A 20743-nucleotide genomic window follows, 5' to 3' on the forward strand; every position below is an offset into this window, starting at 1 on the left:
ATACTAAGTTTTATTATGCATATATATGGGGGAATTTCCAGGATCTACGTAATTTGGTACCAAGTACAGTGAAATGGGACAGTGATTTTTTTGCATGCTAAGATGACCTGCCACCCACAAAGCAAGACTCTCGAGGTTACCCTCCATTCAAATATGGAAAGATATGGAAATAGAAGACGTCTCAGGAAAAGCAACAGAGGATGGATCCCTCCTCCGTGAAACGAACAGACATGGAATACAGAGGTGTTGTATATACAGAGGAGTGGAATGTATGCAGGCAGAATGACAGTACACACAAAGTTTTTATTCCAGTCGGCACACACAGAATCTCTGGTAACCTTCTTTTGAATTTGCAGTTACATATCAGTGACTTTGTGGGAAACCTGAACAACCACATGTTACCACATGTTAAGATAGCGTCACACACACACACACACACTAATTGGTGGATTAGTTTCACTTTTGTACCAAGCTACATTCTATTGCCAAATTCTGAGAGGAGTTAAAAATTCTCCACTCCCAATTTCATGAGTCAGCGTCCTATTGTGAAACACATTTAATAACCTGTCTCTCTATCAGTAAGCACACTTTGAGTTTGCTGCCTTTAGATTAATAACCAAGACCCATTCCTTCCAGTGGAGGAGCACTTTCTGTCACCATCTCCTGTTTATTTATTACAAAATCTGTCTGTTTGGCGTCAGCAGCTAAACTTGCATATTTAGTACTTTTGTCTTTGTTGAAATATATATATAATATGGACGAATAAAACAAGTTTATCAACTTTATTATTCATTTTTGTCGACCACATCCATTGAGATTGTTTCACAAAACCAGAGCTGAGAAAAATATATTGCTATTTATCAGTAAACCACAAATTTGAGAATGTTTCTTTTATCAGCATCAGTTTTAGAAGTACAAAAGAGAAGAGCATATTTCAGCAGAAAACACATCTGAGATGTCAGTTGCAAGGCACTCAAACTGTTTGCTTCTTTGTAGTTTGTCAATGATTGCCACAAAACCCTCCTGATCAACTTTCACTGTCCCCTGACATACGTGGTGAGAACCAAGATGACACAAGAGGGAAGTATACAAGCTGCAAACTCATGATTCAGTTCCTGAATCCGAGTCGTATGACTTGACTGTAAATCTCAGCTCAAAGTCAGAGTCCTTTTTTAGGTTTCACTCCGAGAAAAAAAATAAAAATGCAAAAGACAGAAAACTATGCATAATACCTAAATACTGTATGTATGCAAGTACGTTGTTGGTTCCACTCAAATATTTAAGCCATCAAAAAACATGAAAGTCAACAGTGTGAGAGTGTCACTCTAAAGTTACAGTAGCAATGTCTCATCAACATAGTCAGAGCTCTCCTTTTATAGACTGAAAGTCTAGTTTTGTAGTGTCATTAATCGCTCAAATTGTTTAGTGATATACAGGGAACTGTGTAACAGTCTGTCATGGTGGATGAGAAAAAACATAATTATAGAAGCAACTATAGAAGACTGACTTCCTGTCTCAGAGTTCTTGATGTACCTCTGCTGTGTCAAATGCATTTCTCTAACTAAAACTACACCAAAATCCCTCTTTCATTACTCATGTAGATGTTTGGAAAAGCAGGACTGAGCCTCAAAAACAGGTTGTTCCTCTCCATCTTCTCGCAGGCAATAGACATTTTTTCCTGCTGCCTTATCACTATGAGGTAAATACTCACTGCACAGTGTAATGGCTGTAGATATATGACACCATCCGTGTACAGATCAGTACCCCATTAGCCTCACTTCCAACTGGAATAACTGTGGAAACTCTACACTGCAAAGTGTTGTGTCAAAGTCTGTTTCTACAGTAAATGTGTGTTTTCCCATACCACCGGAACGTCAGACAGTTCATTTTTTCTACAAGATAAGTAAATAACAAAACCTGCCTAAAACCAGTTTTTACTCTGCCTTTTCATAGCACGTTGTTTTTTTGCTTTGGACATTAGCCACATTAAATTATACACACAGTCCCTACTGTCAATGACAAATGTTATTCAAGTTATCAAGTCAGTCTTTGGCTTCGATAACGTTGGTAATAAGAGTAAGGATTCGTGTCAAATCAATCGTTGCCAAGTTTGGGTACCTGAGCAGGTGTCTTTGGAGTCTAGACAGTCGGGGACATGGTAAGCCCAAAGCTGTTGCATTTGTGGTTACACTTCATGCAGACAACAATCACCGCAATATTTGTAATGCTAACTGTGAAGCAGGCTACAGCTGTGATTTTAACACACCTAAATATATCTAATAACTGAATTGTGGACTGTGTTTGATTGCCTGACAAAAAAATTCCCCTGCAGCAGCTAAAGTTAGCCTGCCTGCAGCCGATGCAGAAGAAGTTGAACCCTGCATGGTTGAGTAAACTGAAGGTGAGATATCGACCACTTCCTCATCTTCAGGTTTAGCTAGTTAGATGAGGTGATGTTGGAGATCACTGGGCTTTTTTTTCCATCTCTCTGCGATAACGTTAGCTTAGCATTTTTAGCGTGTTGGCAAATGTTCCACTGTCTCAGGCTATGCCCTGACGGCAGACTGTTACAGGTTTGAGGTTAAAGGGATGGGTTTTGGGGTGGAGAGGTTAAAGTTCTGTATTTTATGTGTGTGACATATGTTGAGGTTACATTTAAAACATTTACAGTTATTACAGAGAAAGTGAAGTACCAAAAAAAAGGTAGTATTAGTTCAAATGTAAACGGCACCCCATGGCCTTAGGACTGTAGCGAGTCCTAAGGCCAGACACTGGAAACAAAATGATAAGAGTGATAGAAAATGTCAACAATCTAGACAGAGTTTTATGTGAAAGTGTTGTGCAGCTCATTCATCAGTAGTCGTTCCCCTCTTGCACCCCTCCAGTGTTAAAACCTTCAATAATACTTACTGTGCTCAATACAGAGCAACAGAACAGCACATAGAAAGGTCAGTCAGTCAAGTACTTTTCCATTTAGTATCCGAAAGCGTGAGATCCGTTTAACTTGTGGGGAGGAGAAAGGGAAAAAATATATATATATTGTCCTCTGTCTGAACTGTCCAGACCATTAGGCGTGACCCACAAAAGGAAATGAGATGAAATAACCGAGGACCGAGCCCACGACAACCCCGATGAAGATCCAGGTGTTGTAGGACATGACGCAAAGCATGATCATGTAGCCCAGAGACACCTGCAGCATGTGGAGGAGAGTCTGGATACCATGCAGCAAATATCTGAAGAGGAAAGAGAGGAAAACATGACTTACACCAGCTGCAACACATCTATATGACAAGATCATTACTTCAAATACTTTATTCACTAAAATAACGTGAATTAATTATTTTGTTCTGTCAAGATGTTGAAGGATTTTAATAGTCAAGGACTCTGGTTACATACCGTTTTTGTGTTCAGTCATTATGACAGAACAGGTGACACTTTACAGAAAGGGAGGGAGCTCAATGTTCCCTTTCTGTTAGCTTATATACACACATTTATATGAGCTAACAGAGAGGGAGGTCAACGTTCGTTCTCACATGAATCTATGAGTGGGAATACTCCACTCAGTGTGAAGACAGGTGCAAAGATACACAGACACACAGCACCGTACAGCTGTAACTGGTTAAACAGGGTCGAGAACGCTCAAGGAGTACAATGGCTGTTACGTGTAGGATTTCAGCTTTATTTGTACTGAAGACCATTTTTGCCAGTAAAAAAAAGAAAGAGGAAAGGAAAAAAACAATGATTTAAAAAAAGAAATGTTGACGGTATGTTACTTACTATGTCATTATGATTTTGGAAAAGAATTTTAACTAACCATGAAGATATATTTGTCCTTTTACTGGCAGAAACTGGCTCCCATAATTTTCTGACCTCTAGAACTGTACAAATTATCATTTGATGGGGATGATCTGCCTCAAAAAACATATATTTTAAAAGAATTATCAGGTATTCCATTATTTACATTTTTGCAGTATGCTCTATGCAGAAACAAAAAATACCATGCTTTCTGTTATTTATACAAAGGTTATTCAGACCTAGTTGTATATCACAAGGACCCTAACCTGTTTGTGGTGTCTGCAGCAGGAGGCTGCGACTCGATGGGGGTCAGCGAGGATTCGGAGGGACTGCTTTCCAGTACGGAGCCGTCGTCAGTGCGGTGGGATGGAGGGACGGCGTACGGAGACTTAGGCTGGGCCAGCTTAGACCTGCTCCCCAGCCACACCCTCCACACTTTGAGAACCTCGTAGAAGACCGTCAGCAGCAGGACCACAATCACCGACAGCACCATCCCTGGAGACATAAAATCCAGAGACACATATCTCAGTGTGTACAATAGAAAATGTTTAAACTATTCCTGCGGCGTAATCCTCTTGGCTGATCATTTGTATGCTGGTTATGCTTTAAACACATGACCTTAGTTTGAAACATACCATGTAGAACCTGACCAATACATGGTTGGTTTGGAATCTCAATGTGTTTAAGAGCAGATCAAAATGTGTCCTGGCACCAAATATCTGTCAAGTAAGTTAGCAACAAATTTTACTTTTTTTTTTTTTATTATTAATCTGGGTTTTTAGCTTTTACAGGACAGCTAGGAGAGTCAGACAGGATAGTGGGCTATCAGGCATCCCAGCAATACTGATCTGGTCAGTCTTTGGTCCGTCTTGCTTACTTTTTCTTTAATCTAAAGTATTATTTTCTAATTTACCAACACAATCAGAGAAAATTCTGGCTATATAGTAAGTAAAAGGAAAAAAAAAAGGTTTGTGTCATGTTTACAGTCTTCAAACTGAGATACAGCTTGGCATGCACTGAACCAAGTGGCTGTTGTTCACCATTACTTTTAAGCTACAACATGAATAAAGGATTATTATTAAAACACAGAAATATAGGTTTTGGCTTCATAATGTCAGCAGTGGTCAGGCTCTCTTGTTGGTGGAAACTGAAAAGTATGAAGGTCTACACTGCAGGTTTGAGAGTCGTCTATAGACGACCTGATACGTTCTTTACTTTGAAACCAGGCCAACATCATTTACTGATATAAAATCAAGCTGATGAAAGCTGCTACACCCTCAAGACAAAGGAAAAGGCTGCAACCTTTAGAGCCCTATGCTTCAAGCCTCGGGTTTTCAGTCGATCATTTTTTAGAAAAATGCATCGCTTAAGTTTAATGTGATGCTAAATAAACGTCCCCCTGTTCATTCTGCAAACAAGAGTGTCTGTTGACACAAAACTATCGTATGAATCGTATGATCACAGAAGAACTGGTTTTTGAGGACCACCATGTAGGATTTCACAGTATTGTGAACAGCTCGTATGAAGTGAGGATATGTGTGTCACTCTTACCTGCAGGCCCGTGCACATCCCAAAAGTCAAACAGCAGCGTCACGCTGCTCGACACTTCAAAAGTCATCTAAAGAAAAAAAGAGAAAAACGTGAGAAAACTGAAGCACCTGTGCTGTTCACTGGCTCAACATGATCAATGCACGCCAAGGTGTTGCAACAGCGCTGACCTCAGCCTCCCTGCCTCCATGATCAGTCACGTAAAACTGAGAGCTGCTGCACCGCTCTCTTATCAGGCTGCTTTATTTTCTGGTGCAATGACTCAGAACGGTTTTCATTACAGATCTAAGCAAGTCATACTCTCTTCTTTTTACCTTTTCATGAAAGACCCAGCTCCTTAGCATTATAAAAAAAATAGCAGTAGTAAAGCAGTGTTTGCGTCTTGTTTCTGGAAAGATTGGTGCCATTCAAGATGTCCTGGAAGATTTCAACGTGCCAGTCCAAACAAATGGGAGAAATGACCTATTATCTGTTAATATGAACTGAAAGATTTAGAAGTTGTCGGACTTCAACAGATGTTCCCGGATAAAAACAAAAAAAGAGTAAATACTGGATAACGGAAACCCTGGTCAACACGAACATTTACATTTCAGAACAATACAGATTATAAACAACATGCATTGTTTAAGAACAATGAAATGAACTGGACCGAAGAAAACTGTGAGAAGTGACGATTTACTCCCGTCCCTTCACTTTTCATACGATGTGCGTGCAGAATTATCTTTACATTCTTTCATGCCGCATTCAAAACCTCCTCTGTTTTACATATCATCTTTGGATTCCTTAATAATAGAAAAAAAAATCGACTTTACGCCATTCAGAGCAAATCTACTCAGCTGATCTCCTGCTACACAATTACAGGACGTATGGTCCCACAAAAGCACACTCTGTTCTGCCCTGCTGCTGTGGATGTGTGACTGACAGAGGAATTTACTGTGTGTGTGTGTGTGTGTGTGTGTGTGTGTATGTGACTGCTGCCCAGTCCCTGCCAAGCTCTTTGTCCCTTCGCCCTGCTACTTCACCACCTGGCCTGGCATGAGTGGCTCTCACCAGCTGCACACCGGAGAAGGTCTAAAAGGAATTTTAGATTAGCTGATTAAGAACAATTCTGGTGATGAAATAAACCCTAAGGCCAAGCATTCTCCGGCTCAAGCTTCTACCGTGTCAGAATATGCTGCCTTTTTTCTGTTTAACACCGTAATAAAATCAATATAGGCCTTTCGTTGAGTTTTGATCTGTTGGTTGGACAAACCAAGAAATTTGAAAATGTCACATTGGATATTTGAACAGTTTACGTACTGATTAAACATGTGGCAGTTCAAATCTGTAATATGTCACTGTGGATAATAGAAGAGTGTGTCATTTCTGCCACTAAAGGGTCACTCGGTCAAAAGAACCAAAGTGAAAGATGGAGTTTGATGACACCGTGATGGCGTGGGATCACAGGACTTGTTTTCATTGTGCCGATGAAAACTTACCCGACGTGACTCAGGCAGGAATGTTCACAGATGAGGTAATGTATTTTAGGTTAGGTTTAGTCAGGTTTGCCCATTTCCTTCCTCACTTTCAGATGTATCATGTGGGATTCACGCGGAAATTATAGTGCAAGTCAACAAAGCGAAGCGCACCGTTACCTTGAGTAATCTTGTGGACTTCTCTCGGTTTGAACATTGTTGAAAAAATATGTTGGGACAATGTGGAAGTGCTACATGTTATAGCTTTCACCCTTCATGTGAAACCCAAAGGCCAACCTGGAGAGATCCTTGTGGTTTATAGGTTTGTGTGTATTTCATATAACCAGGATGTCCATCTGAAATGACCAAGGACTTTTTTTTTTTTAGTGCATAAAATCTAGCAACTGAGCAACATTTTCCAATTCAGTGAGACGATCAGTTTGTGAATCAGCCAACAGCAAAGACAGATGATCTAACATAATGTATGTGGAGGTCAAAGCGCAGTGAGCCAACCTGTAGCGTATGTAATCATTCCCTCATCGCAACAGGAAGTTGGCCCGTAAACTGTACTGTTCACCTTCATTTTCTCCTGCAAACATACCTTTGGGTTTGTTCGAAATCTGTCTGAGGTTTTTTTGCTCTGTCAGACGTCTCTCTAATGATGTCACCATGTTCCCAAATCTCTAACTTGGTGAGCACAACGCCGTTGTTAAAAACGATGACTAAGCCTACAAAAATAAGATCTGATTAGGTGTAGGTCATCTAAATGCGACAGCAGCAAAAGAGAAAATACAGGTTTTGCAGAAAAGTGAGTTATTAGCTTAGGGTCATTTTCAGTTTCAGCCATTCCACTAAAATCCAGTTCTATGGTTGTCAAACAGATGACATTTCTCTGACTGAAATAAAGATTCTAACAATTAAAAAGGTCAACAAAGTTCACAAATAGTGAAAATGCAGTTTAATACTGACGACGTGAAGTATTTCAGGCACACGTAAAAAACATGGAGATGGACAAATAAAGATAACCTGAGTCAACAATCTACCTTGAGGCCAGGCAGGGCGATCATTGTGAGCTTATCTTTCAAACCGCTTGAGAAAACCAGATATTTGCTCGCCAGGTGATTACGGAGACGGCAAACCAGGAGACTGGTGTTTCTACTACAAACACTCGGCACACTTACAAGGACTGGTTCTGTGTTTTTACATTCTTTTTCCCACATGTACAGGACATTCATGCCAGCTTTTTCCAAGCCAAAACATAACTTTAAGCTGCCACTCATGTCATTACTGTTTTCAGGACTTAATTTGCTGCTTTAAAAAGTTGCACTATGTAGTTTTGGAGAAGAAACACAAAATCCGAATTTTAATATTTACAATATTAATGAGGCAAGAGTACAGTTAGATAATATTTATTCTTTTCCATAACTGAATAAATAATCTGTTCTCAGGGGAAAATAAGGTCTCCAGAACACGGTTTGAAGCTAGAAAGGCGGCAGGGTCCGCCACATGTAAACAAAGTAAAACAGCAAGAAACTGTTGTCTTTTAAGATCAGTTTGTTCATTCAGTTGATTCTGTCACAAAAGCAGTTTGTTGGCAAAAACAAAAAACGAAACATCAGTCAAGGGAGATCTTTCTATTCTGTCTAAAAGTTCTTCCCAAAAACCAAATAGTTCACCTTTAACCATAAAATACTACAGCTACATTTTTTATGGCAGCCTGAAAGGAAGTAAAACCTGATTTTAAAATTCAAGAAGCTATGATTCACTGTGGAAAATACCAGGAAATGAAGTAAGGTACATGTGAGTTAAGTGGGTTGAATGCAGGGCTGGGAAAATACTCAGTGTTATCAGGTAGGCTACTGACTATGTTAACGTTTTATAAAATGATGTTGCCAGAAAGCAAAACAAGTACTGAACTGATAAAATTAGCTAACTCGTGTGTTAAGTGTTACATTTAATTTAATTCAGTCATACTGCACCAGTCTACTATGTAATGCCCTGGACCCCCAGTTAAAGTGCACAGCTCAAAACACAGACAGGACCTACTCCAGTGATACATGTTAAGTAACATGCATGTCGCAGAGACAAATTACAAACACGCAACTTACGGACATCATGGTGAACTTGCTGGGCGCCGGCTAACACCACCGTTTCAGCAGCTACTGACTCCGGTTCCCCATTCCCCAGTGGAGCGGGACACACTTGTTGTTCGGGTGCAGTCAAGTACGAGCCATGTCTCTAATGTACCACAGTCAGAACCGCTGAGCCAGCTCCTCCGTCACCGGAGCCCAATGAGGCTTCAGCGTGACTGAATGAGGACAACAGAGGGATGACGGTTAATTGAGTTTTTCGGCCGCGGAGAACAAAGACCCACTGCGGATTAAATGTCGAAATAATGATGACAGTCCCATGCAGGTCGTACCGAGACCGAAATGTAGCCGTCGAGATTAAGCAGGGTGCGTACGACTGGTGAACATTTGCATTATTTTCCAGGAGTTAGTCAACGTTAGCCGAGAAATGCAGTCGATGGACGTTTTTCGGACGCTACGCATGCGCGGGAGACACATATTTTGACAACAAATGTTTGGTCACGTGACAGACGGATGTAGCCGAAGTCATTCGTTGGCTTTCGGCTTCCTTCCCGAAATAGAATAAAAAGTGTGCTGTTGAAGCAGCATTATGAGATGTTGTTGTTGTTGTTGTTACTATCATGTTCGGTTTGATATGTACAATATTAATGAGGTAATAATACAAACTCAGAAATATTTAATTTCTCTATAAATGAATAAACAAGCTGCTCTCAGAGGGAAATAAGGTCCCCAGAGCTCTGTCTGGAGCTAGAAAGGTGACAGGGTCCGCCAAATATAAACAGAGTAAAACAGTATGAAAAAGGAGTTTGTTTATATTTGTTGTATCAAAAAACAACAAAAAAACAAAAAAACATTTTAGATATCTCCTTTTATCAATCAATTAATCAGAAAATACTGTCAACAACCATAATAAAGATAAATGTCAGGCTATGACTGACATGTATGAAAAAAACCCTCTGAAAGACCCTTTCGAATATATACAGGAAGTAAGATGGAAAGCTTGGTGTATGTAGGTGCTACTGCAGTGGACTGGAGTTTAAGAAAAACTGATTTTGTGAAATACTGTAACCTTTTGTTTTTTTAAAGGTATATAGGTAAGCATTTGAACTGAAAGATATCCCCATGAAACTTCCCATGTTGATTACTGACATTAAGGTACCATCCTTTTTTGCATTACAAGCTTTCTGATATTTTGTTCAAGTATGAAAATCAGGATTTAGGCTTAAAACTGTGCCAATTTGCACAAATGTCCAGAGCAGAAATCTGAACTACTTAAACACCTAAATGTTTTTTTAAACAAATTCCAATTATCTAATTATCTATGTAAATCTTAAATATATATTTAAAAAAAATGTAATTGTACCTTACATTTTTGGAGATGTTGAATACAATGTTTATTATTTTACTGTGCATTGTGTTTGGCAGAGAGCTTTTAATTAACTACTGTTTTTGGGACTATAAAGTAATGATCTAACTTTTTCTGCCCCTTCTTTATTAAACTGCAAACATGACTCACTGATCAGTCTATTTTATGATGAATGCATGTTGTGCAGATCAAAATGGATGAAATGCTGCAGCTACAGTTATCATCTCAGCCTGAACCAGCTTCCACTGGCTGCCTCTTTGGACGTGCAACTTTTAGAGATTCCTGTGAACTTGTCACCAGCAATTTCTGAGGAATCCCATGGCTGCACACATATTTCTGGAAATGAAAGATCCTTTGACACTTAGATCTAACTATGGATCAGTTGTGTCTCTTCACACGTTAGTCTGGCTTAAGTCAACACAAACCGAGATTTTTGCTCCCATGTAATGCACTTTGAATCGCCTTGTTGTTCAAAGGTTCATAACAGTTACTGCTTGTCAATGAAAAGGAAACATAAACTCCAGTTTAGGAAGCAAACTCTCATTTCCAGAACTACAAACCTGACTGTTGAGACAAACAACAAAAACATGTCATATAATTTTATTGTTATACTGTACAGTAAAACTTTATTTCTGCACTGTAAGTTGAAATATTACATTTACTGATTGAGGTGCTACTATTAGTATCTGCATACTGCACCTGTAAACCATGTACAAGTAGAAAAATACAAAACCAGACACCACTCATCAATATGTGAGGGGGGAGACTGAAAAAATAACACAGAACGAGCGGGGCGTCATAAAGCTATAGTACCTTTTGATGGAGAAGAATTCAACAGAATCAGGAGAGATAAAGGCAGCATGAAATGACTTCAGGGAGCTGCTGCTGCAGCTGCTCGGACATGACAGGAATTGCACATATTTTCTAAAACAAGAATAAAACAAATTTCAAAAGGTCCAGTGTTCTTGCTGTTTTTTTTAAAAGCTACATTTGTGTACATCAAGTGCACTTAGCACAGTCCACAGGAGACCAAACAGGAAGAGCTGCGCGAGCACATCCTGACATCCTCATTGACAGAGAAGAAGAAAGTCCACTACAAGCTCATGGAGTGGGTGACATGAATCCAGACTGTTTAAGGCATGCATTCACAATAATGGAGTCAGGTCCTTACAGTTACAGTAGTTTGTCTGTGGAGATTTTAGAGCAGAAAAAACCCCCCACAAATTCTGAAAAACACATGGTAACATGATCTACAGTCAAGAGCCATCCAGCAGTTTTTTTTTCTGAATTCACAGAATAGATTTTAAGATGTGATGTAAATAAGAAAAATACATCAATAGTCACACAAACTTTCAATACAGCGGTTGTGCTTAAGATTTTCAGTGGCATTGGTTTCCCACAAGAAAGTACAATGTGGTGCTGGGTGACATGGCTGAAATCATAAGTATATAAATAAGAATATTTTGTGTCATTAAAGTACGACACAACATGACAAATGGATGCAAAATCAGATATAAAATTAACTGATGTTTAAACCAATGCACTGTCTCAATGCGGTGAGTTACACAAGACCAAACTTCAGTAGCTCGTTTTGATTTAGTTTTAAGTTACATACATACATTTAAATTACATGATATGATCATATCATAAGATGATACTATATGATAAGATTAGGTTAAACCATCACCCAGCCCTTGTACACAATCAAAGAAAATGTCTTGAACAGATCATTTTACACAAACAGTTTGAGTGAAAACAGAACTTGGGAGAACGAAGTTTCTCATCCAAAAGAGCTCTATTTCACTTTCTAACACACACACACACACACACACACACACACACACACACACACACACACACACACACACACACACACACAGTAGATGTGCACTCAGACACCCATGCTCTCTAATCGTAAAAAGTGCTGTGCTGTGCACATGTATGTTCATCATCTGAGGACTTCATCTCACTAATGTAGCACTCAAAGAAAGTTAAGGCAACAAACAGGAGAAAAAACATATACAACATGTAAAAACATACAGCAGACCCCAGTTGGTGCATCATCCAAATATTTCAGTTTGCAGGGCTGATTATGTGAGGCTTCAGTTTCAGGACAAGCGGAGTGAATCTTGTACCACTGACAACCACAAGAGGGCAGAGACAGACTGCATCAGTACTGCAGTCCTATCCAGCTGCAGGAAAACTGAGCCTCATCTGCAGATTAGTCTCCTCTGAGCACAAGACTGGTGTCAAAGCAACACCTCTGGTGAAAAAACACAAGGTGGTGTTCCAGAGATGACTTTCAATGTTTATCTAATGGGCTTTTCACACTGTCCATTCTTAAACCAGGGCCAGAGGCGACCCTGAATAACCCTGGGCCACTTTTTCACACACACAGTTAACCCAGGGTTGACTTAAGCCCAGGACAGTACAACTCATACTACACTTCTACTAGCCCTGGGTTAATTGTTTGTTCAGACGAGCAGCTATGTTAACATCCTGAAATGTCTTTATTAGACTGGGACTGAGAAGGTTCAGGGCACTGGGCATAGTGCAGTGTGAAAAGCCCTTAAAATCCTTTTCCAAAAAAAAAAGAAAACAGACCATGACGGCACTCTTGTGTGTTGAATTTTGATATAAATTATCTTGACTTAAGACCTAAAACAAATCAAATATAAAAGTGTTGAAACTCCAATTGGTTGATTAATGTCAGTGAAAACAATATTTACAATACTGATTATGTGGGAGTATGTAAAACTCTTTAAAGCCCTTATGTGTAGGATTCCAACAATTATCAATTGAACTTCTGGTGATATAAAATAAAAGACGCTTCACTGCACAGCAATGCATGCTGCTACAGCACACGCACACATAGACACTGCACCAATTTTCAACGGGGCTGTCTCTACTTTCTTCAAACAAAGACTTAAACCATCAGAATGATTTAAAAGATATCATCACAGAAAGATCCTACATACAGGGGGATTAACTAGCTTTACAGACAGATCACAAACTGGCGATAAGCTCTTCTTTCAGTATACAGCATGAAGACCGCTCCACCCTGCTGATGATGAGGACGACTGAGACACAAAGGACAGCAGTGGACCACAACGAGTTCACATTTGGAACAAGATTTTAGAAAAGGCCAACGTTTGATCTCATCCAACACAAGCTTTCAGTATCATTTTCAAGGCATCACAGATGCAAGAAATTCACTGAAAAAACATGATTGTGCCACATGAAACAAACATGTCCATTCACTGAATATTCTAAACGCTGTACAATGATCCTACATACTTGTTTTAGGCACAGTGATGTTCATCCGCTCCGTCTGACACTGCCTGGTGGGACATGAGGTGACAGTTAAACTTATATTCAATATAAGATATGATCCCTTTTTTGTATTCGAGGACATAAGATATAATCTTTGGGATGTTCAGGGAAGGAGTTATGGTCCATCCTCTTTATCCCAGTGTGTCTCTGTCCTGATTTGTTGTGAGGCGAGTGCAGACAGGTGTGGGTGGGCGTGGCCACGATGCTTTATCCCCTGCTTCTTTTTCTACTGTCTACTGTTGAAGCTAGAGTTGGCGCTACTGCAGCTCTCCTCGTAAGTGGGCGGGGGCTCTGTAACACAGAGAGGAAAAATACAGTAATATAGTTAAAGTCCCAACATCTGTTCCACTCTTACCTAAGTCAGTTTATTTTGTCTCATAGGATTTTTTTTCTTCAGTCCATCTGAAATGCTGTAACAGTTTTCTGCCTTTGTATTGTAAGAGTACATGCCCTGTTTTAAAACAGATATTTTGAGTTGTGGTTGGAAAAGCACATGCGTTAATAATAAAATGAACAATCGCTCGTTTTATTCAAGTCTGACAGCAAGTCAGATGAAGCATGGATAATACCAGGACCCTAAAACCAAAGCAGCCAAATGGAATTCAGCCAACATTCATCATTGTCTCCAGTGAAAAATATTTATAAAAGCAATAAACAACAAAACTCAATAAATATGTTGTTGAATAACAAAATACACTTCATTTTAGCTGGGTTACAGATTTGAATCTTTTATCCAGAGTCTTCCTACACAGACAGGCAGTGACGTGGGATGTGGGATATTGAAGGATTAAATGTTATAGGATTATTGAGTTCAACTGTGAATGCTTCAGCAACCCACAACAAAATGTGTGACAGAGCAGCAGATGTCATGGCCTTCACATTTTGTTGTCCAGATCTAAGAAAATATGTTTGTTTGGTACATACCTTAACAAATCATCATGAGTTCACAGATTCTATCAGTGAAAATGAAAATTATGATGCAAAAACGATTATTCCCACTAATTGTGTATCATATTCCATGATGTTTTTACCTAATCTTGCAACCCTAGTATAGTGGTCATCCATCACTTCTTTTCATTGCAAATGTAGAAGAAGCTGCAGTATCTTCACTAACTGGTTTAGGGTGCGTTCAAGAGCACTTACCATACAAAGGTGATTAAGGCATTACAAAACAAAACTTGTGCCTTATGTTCCAAGTTTAAAATTCAGACAAAAACAAATAGATCATACAGCAACCCGATGGCTACTTTGTTGCACACTAAAATAAATCAATTTTCTATTTTCTACATACTGTACCTTGTATTTATTCAAAGATAATATTTACAGGTCAGTACCTTGCAGGTGATCATACAGGATAGATTACTTGGGTTTATCTTAATACTTGTGTTTGTCTCATCTGTTTTATTAGTCATAGGAAGTACAAATAACAACACTATTACATGAATCTTCCTCTGAACCACCATCAGCCAGCATTATCTGAAATCTCCCATTACTTGATTTGATTGTTGCCAGGACACAAAATTATATTAAAAATAAGCATCAACTTTAATAAGGAAGACTGACTCTATAAATATTACTCGGCCATCAATCTAATTTGTTGAAGAACTAACCATGAGGGTAATCCCAGCTGCTGTACTCTGGAGGCAAGATGAGTGAACAGGAAGTGGGGATGGGTGTCACGTCTCCCTCAGTGAAGAAAGGTATGGTGGCCCCGGTGGACACACAGAACAAGGGAGCAGAGGCGTTGGGCCTTCTGTGGCCTGGAGGAAGTGCTGCGCCGGGCGCGTGGCTGAAGGCGCTGGGGGACATGGTGACCGGCTGACCTGAGGAATCCTGCTGAGAGTGACTCTTGGTGGGAATCTCCTCACTGGCCATGGCGCCTGCACACAGACCATCCTCTGGCTCCTCCTCCGCCGGCGGAGCGCTGGGTGTCACACCTGCTGCCCCTGGCACAATTGTCGCACCACAGTGCACTGGACTGGTGGGCATGGGCCTTGACGGAGATAAGTTAACAGCAATGTTCCCAATGTAGATGGGCAGAGTGACGACTGCCTCGGGAGATTTTAGTGACACCTGTAACACAGAGACGAATTAGGAACGTGATTTAATAGAGGCTCATTACATTTTCATTTTATTTAATAAAATGTGTTCATTTGTCAGTGTGTCATTGGGCAAAAAATATTTTCAAAAATAACACAAAGCACACGCACAAAAAAATAATTTTTGGGGGGAGATAAGCTGCAGATAAATAACTGAATTCTCCTTGTCTCACCCTCTGCTGCTGTGGCCAACATGTGAAAGGCCCTCTCTAGGATAAGTGTTACAAAGCGATTCAACATGGCAGACTCAGTGATAGAGGACCCACTCATCCCACACCTCTTTAAATACACAATTTGATTTAATCTGCAGATTCACATAGACTAATCCTTCATTTCAGAGGAAAATTCCAGATCTTAGAGCAGCACAAGGACAGAAATAAGCACAATTTAAAAAAATATTATATAAAACTTATATATTTGCATTTCTTCATACTTTTTTCCCTCACTTTTGTTTTTTTTTTCATGGGATTTGGTAACAATAGGAACATTAAAAAAATAACACCAGCCTTATGCTTTCAATATACTATATATACTATCCAAACCAGACAGTATCTGCAAGACAAGTGCAGCCAGTACAATAAATTAGCATTAGAAGGAGAAAAGAAAAACATCACTTTGTCTACTCACAGAGATTCTACTCTAAAATATAAAGGACACTTTTACATTCTTTACCAGCTCCTGCTGAATGAGGCCGAATGTTGTAGTTCTGTAGATTTTTATATATATTCTTTCATGTTTAAAGGTTTGAGAAAACAAATTGTATTGAATATTACAGCAAGTGAGGAAGAGTACTCTACAGCGAGTTTACAGTGAGTGGGTGTCATCACTGATTCATAGGTTTCAATCTGGAAGCGCTGAATACAGTAAACAAAGATATTCACCAGCGTGTCAAGAGCTGGTCTGTCAGAAAACAAACCATTACAAGCTGAAAAGTAGATGCAGCATACCTCACTGCTAAATGGCATTTGCATTGTTCACATCAACAACAAGCCCTTACATCTGAACTGCTGCTGAATATGTGTGGGCCGCAGCAGTAACAAAACAACAGCAAACATTCAGTTGTGTTTTCGCTTCACTAGTTGAAAAGATAATGAACTCTGGAAAGCTGAGAGCTGATAAGCATGCACACACTCTAACCTGAATGAAATAGTCGATGTCTATGAGGCTGCAGCCAGTCAGCGCTGACTGAGGAAGAGGAGGGACGATGATCTGCTCTCTCCACTCTGCGTGTTTCCCTGCTTTTACTCCGGCTCCCTCCACCTCTGCGATGGTCCGCAGGTCAAACACAGGCCGCTTGGTCTTATAGGTCACTTTCTAGTTTGAAACATGGACATAAAAAGATGTTATGGTGATGTCACACCACTTTACCCGCCTCAAGGTAATTGCAAGGAAACATGAACAATTGAAATAGATCAAGAAAATCCTCTATTATCTTGAGTTACAGAGATTTTATGTGCACCCACATGAAAGGATTATCTCTATCAATGGTTATGTTAGAAGCTTCCCAGCAGAGATTTATATAATGTTCAAAGATTATTACCCTCTAAAATGGAAATTTCTAGAGGGCAGTGCACACTCATAATGGTGCTCATTATAATGGTATTTGGGATAGGACAATGACCATGGAGACACACATCTGTGGGTGGGAAAGGCAGGCTTATGGTCTTTGTTGAGAGCCTTGTTTCTCATTTTATCTTTATTGATTTTAATAATCCAGCATTTTTTTTTCTTTTTCCACTCAGAGCACTGCTCTGTATTCAACACCTGTATAAACAAGAGTTTGCAAAGAGGAAAAGAAACAAAATCATATTTTCTGAGCTGGCTCATTGCAGCAAGAAGTTAAGAAATGTATGATGGTAAAAAAAACAACTATTACTGATTATATTCAAGAATTTACCTGTATGAGACTGGCCAGTACATATCCCGTGTCCTTTCCTGACTTGTTGTGGATCTCCGTGGCTAACTTGATGATCTGACCAGGGATGTAACCTCTCAGGTCACTGCGAGCTTTCAGCATCAGGGTCCCCGTCTTCACCAGGAGGTAGCTGAACTTCTTAGTGGTCACAGCGTAACTCGGATGCTGCAGACAGAGTTTGAGGATAAATGTTTGTTTGTGCATTGTAAACAATTACGAAGCCTTGTTAGCTGATGCCGTGCTGATATTCTATTCCTGCTTAGCTCCAGAGAGCCAGGAAACTCTGACAGTCATGATGGGAAAAGTGAATGATAAGTGAGTAATGCCATGAAATCGAATAAGCCTCGACCAAGGCAATGATTGATTAAATAAGGAGATACGCTGCAATGATTGTAAGTCCTTTCTTCAAGAACAGAACAGCAACATTCAAGTTTGTAAAGGAATACAATAAGTAACAAGTTAATCGGTGAGATGTGTGCACTTACTTCAATGTCAGGCACCTCGTTGAGGTTGAGCAGGTTGAGTAGGTAGAATGGCCTTTGGGCTTTGTAGTCTTTAGAGAAGCGGGAGGTGTCGATGGCCGCCCTCACGCGGTAAATGATCTTCCCAAAGGGTCCCTCGTAGGATGTTGGGGCAGCAACTGGAGAGAGCATCATGAAAAAGACAATACACTAACTTATTTGACAGTGAAGAAATTGCAGTGTCCTATGTAGGGACTACAAAATCCCCCATGTTTGATGTATTAATCTAAAGGTATAACTTTCACTTTCAAATGTTAAAGTTTCAAATGTATCTTGAATAACCCATGAAAATATGAAATGCTGCTTAAAGTAAATTGTGAAACATAGCATAGACACATCTTGTTACAGCCTTTCATGTGCACAAGTATGGCAAAAACTATTATGTTTAAAGAAAGGGACAAGGAATTAAGGAAATTTCTTCACTCCTCTTTTTTATCAGCCTGACTGCAGCAGCGATTGGCTGAGGAAACCTCCGTTGTCGGTGTTTATCTTATGTTGACTGCTGGCCGGAGCAGCTGGATAGGAAATGTATTTTCATTTCATGGAGACATAAAAGCAAGGAGAATGGAAGTCTGTGGTGATTAGCACATTTCAATTTACCTGAATTTAAACACACAGACACACACACTCTACTTCCATGCTATTGCTGGCTAATGTTAGCTCATGGCTAATGTAGCACTCTGGCTGTTTAGTGCGCTGCATGAGTCATACGAATAAACATTTGAATAAACAAATAATGCACTTTCTAGTCAAACTTGCTAACAACAAGGATTGCTGGTATTGCGAAACATCTATCTGACTAAGGCATGCATGTTCACAAAGTTTTGAAGTTTAGTTCATGTGAAGGTTTTCTCGTCTTCTGACTTCCCTAACCTGGAAGTAGTGGCAGCAACTAGGCCTGGGCAATAAACTGAAAATTTACCGATACCGAAATTGACGTCATTTTGGCCATGTCGGTATATTCGGTGTCATAGGCATAACATCCACTAGGGTCAGGGGACATGTTAGGTCCACTTGATTAATCTACCCCGGCATATACCAATGTGCTTATTTTACATTAATTTGATGGCAAACTCCGCCCGCCGATGCGACCCCAGCTATGCCAGGTTAGTAATCAAGTGAACCCACTCTCGCTGTGAGTGGCGGACAGTTTGTGTAATGATGCTGCGTTCAAAGGCTGCAACAGGCCACTGTCTTCGGCCGGGCCGGTCCACTGATCAAACTTTTGTGTTTTGTTTTTTATTCACTCAAAATAATGACTGTATTTACAGCTAGAAAGCGCGCATCTCTCTCCTCCCTCCATTGCTGTTTGCATTTGTGTTTCTGCGTGGTCTGACACGTGAGTGTCCTCATGCTGGAAAACGTGACTTCTCGCGTACGTGACGTCACTCCCCGAGACGCAAGAAGAAAGCAAAAATATATAGTTTTTACTAAGGAAAATGACAAAACTAGTAACGCGTTACCGGCATCACTGATTGTGTAGCTTAAGTGCAACATGGAGCATGAAGATGTAAAGAAAAAAATGAAAACAGTAGAATTAACTTTGAGCAAGTTTGGAGGAAAGTCGGAGGTGTGACTGTGGACCCAAGTCGTGGGCCGTGATAATAACATTTGTCAGCTTTGTCGAGTACATTAAGTGCGGCACTTGTTGCATTATTCATTAAGATTTCTGTAGTTCAAACAACTCGCAATTGTAGTCGAGAACGTCAGTTATAACAGCCCACGTATCAAACAGTTGTCGTTTTAAATCGGTCTCGGGCTCATAATTACATTCAATGTGTCGGGCCGGGCTCGGACACAACGTGCACGGGCTCGGGTCGGGCTTGATTCTAAGCTCTACTCGGGTCCAGCCGCGACTTTACTGAGGTTCACTCAGTGTGAGCAGCAGGAGGACGGTCAGCTCACCTCCCAGAACATGGCACTGAAACGCTGGAAACTGATTTAGGGACCGTCATCAAATTACTTAGCATAAATATATTAATACAAAATAATTGCAGCTCTTTCAATATCTTCCATGTCATGGGGCCCAGTGACTCCAGCAGCAGATTGTATTAGTAAACTGGATGAATGAGACACAGCTGTGTTTATTGTACTTTAGTGCTTCCTCTATTTTATATGAATATTAATATGCAGAAATCTTGATTTTTTTTTCTCAATAGCTTCCATGTCATGTGACCCTCTGACCTCTGAAACAGATTCTGTGTCTATCAAAAATATATAATGATAAAGAAAATAGTGGTAAAAAAAGTTCTCTAATGCTCAAGAGGTTAACATATTATTAAGCAGCAATGTCAACTTCTCTACTATTTTGTCTCAAGTCTTAGATTCTGATTCTGAAGTCCTCAAAATGTTTATTTATTTACATCCAACCTCTTCCACCACCTGCAGTACAACCACGTGATTCAATTCGAAGAAATAAAAAAAGGGAGAAGCGAGAAGCTTAGAATTTGTTTATAAGGGACTGTATATTTTATACTTTTAAACTTGTTCAGTTGTTGTCATTTCAAGTAATCTGTGCTTTTCAGCTGTTCAATCGTGTGCTTATCAGTTGTTCTTAACTACCAAATAAATAATATAAATCTTAACTACAATGTAGTTTTACAGTCCTTTTAAAGTGGCATT

The 20743-nt window shown here is 39.8% G+C and overlaps 2 protein-coding genes across 3 annotated transcripts in view; both read right to left on the reverse strand.

The window, feature by feature from the left end:
• Window positions 1-767: 767 nt before the first annotated feature.
• Window positions 768-9358, reverse strand: slc31a2 (solute carrier family 31 member 2). 2 transcript variants are annotated; one of them, XM_030435802.1, is made up of 5 exons: window positions 9220-9351; window positions 8906-9105; window positions 5347-5413; window positions 4062-4290; window positions 768-3233 (listed from the first exon to the last, which is right to left on the reverse strand). In XM_030435802.1, the coding sequence occupies exons 2-5, from the start codon at window positions 8912-8914 to the stop codon at window positions 3068-3070; spliced, it is 471 nt and encodes a 156-aa protein (XP_030291662.1). In that variant the 5' UTR covers window positions 8915-9105; window positions 9220-9351; the 3' UTR covers window positions 768-3067. The 2 variants fall into 2 exon arrangements, with proteins under 2 accessions (XP_030291662.1, XP_030291661.1); XM_030435801.1 differs by having other exon boundaries at window positions 8906-9358.
• A 1479-nt stretch (window positions 9359-10837) lies between these two features.
• The window catches only part of arrdc1b (arrestin domain containing 1b), a 40865-nt gene continuing 30959 nt past the window's right edge, over window positions 10838-20743 (reverse strand). The window contains exons 4-8 of the mRNA XM_030436362.1: window positions 18086-18240; window positions 17583-17765; window positions 16823-16999; window positions 15197-15659; window positions 10838-13877 (exon numbers count right to left, since the gene is read on the reverse strand). Of these exons, the coding sequence (XP_030292222.1) occupies window positions 13813-13877; window positions 15197-15659; window positions 16823-16999; window positions 17583-17765; window positions 18086-18240 (1043 nt within the window). The 3' untranslated portion in view covers window positions 10838-13812. The remainder of the gene's footprint in view (window positions 13878-15196; window positions 15660-16822; window positions 17000-17582; window positions 17766-18085; window positions 18241-20743) is intronic.

Source organism: Sparus aurata, chromosome 12, assembly GCF_900880675.1.
Source record: "Sparus aurata chromosome 12, fSpaAur1.1, whole genome shotgun sequence".
Taxonomy (NCBI): Eukaryota; Metazoa; Chordata; class Actinopteri; order Spariformes; family Sparidae; genus Sparus; species Sparus aurata.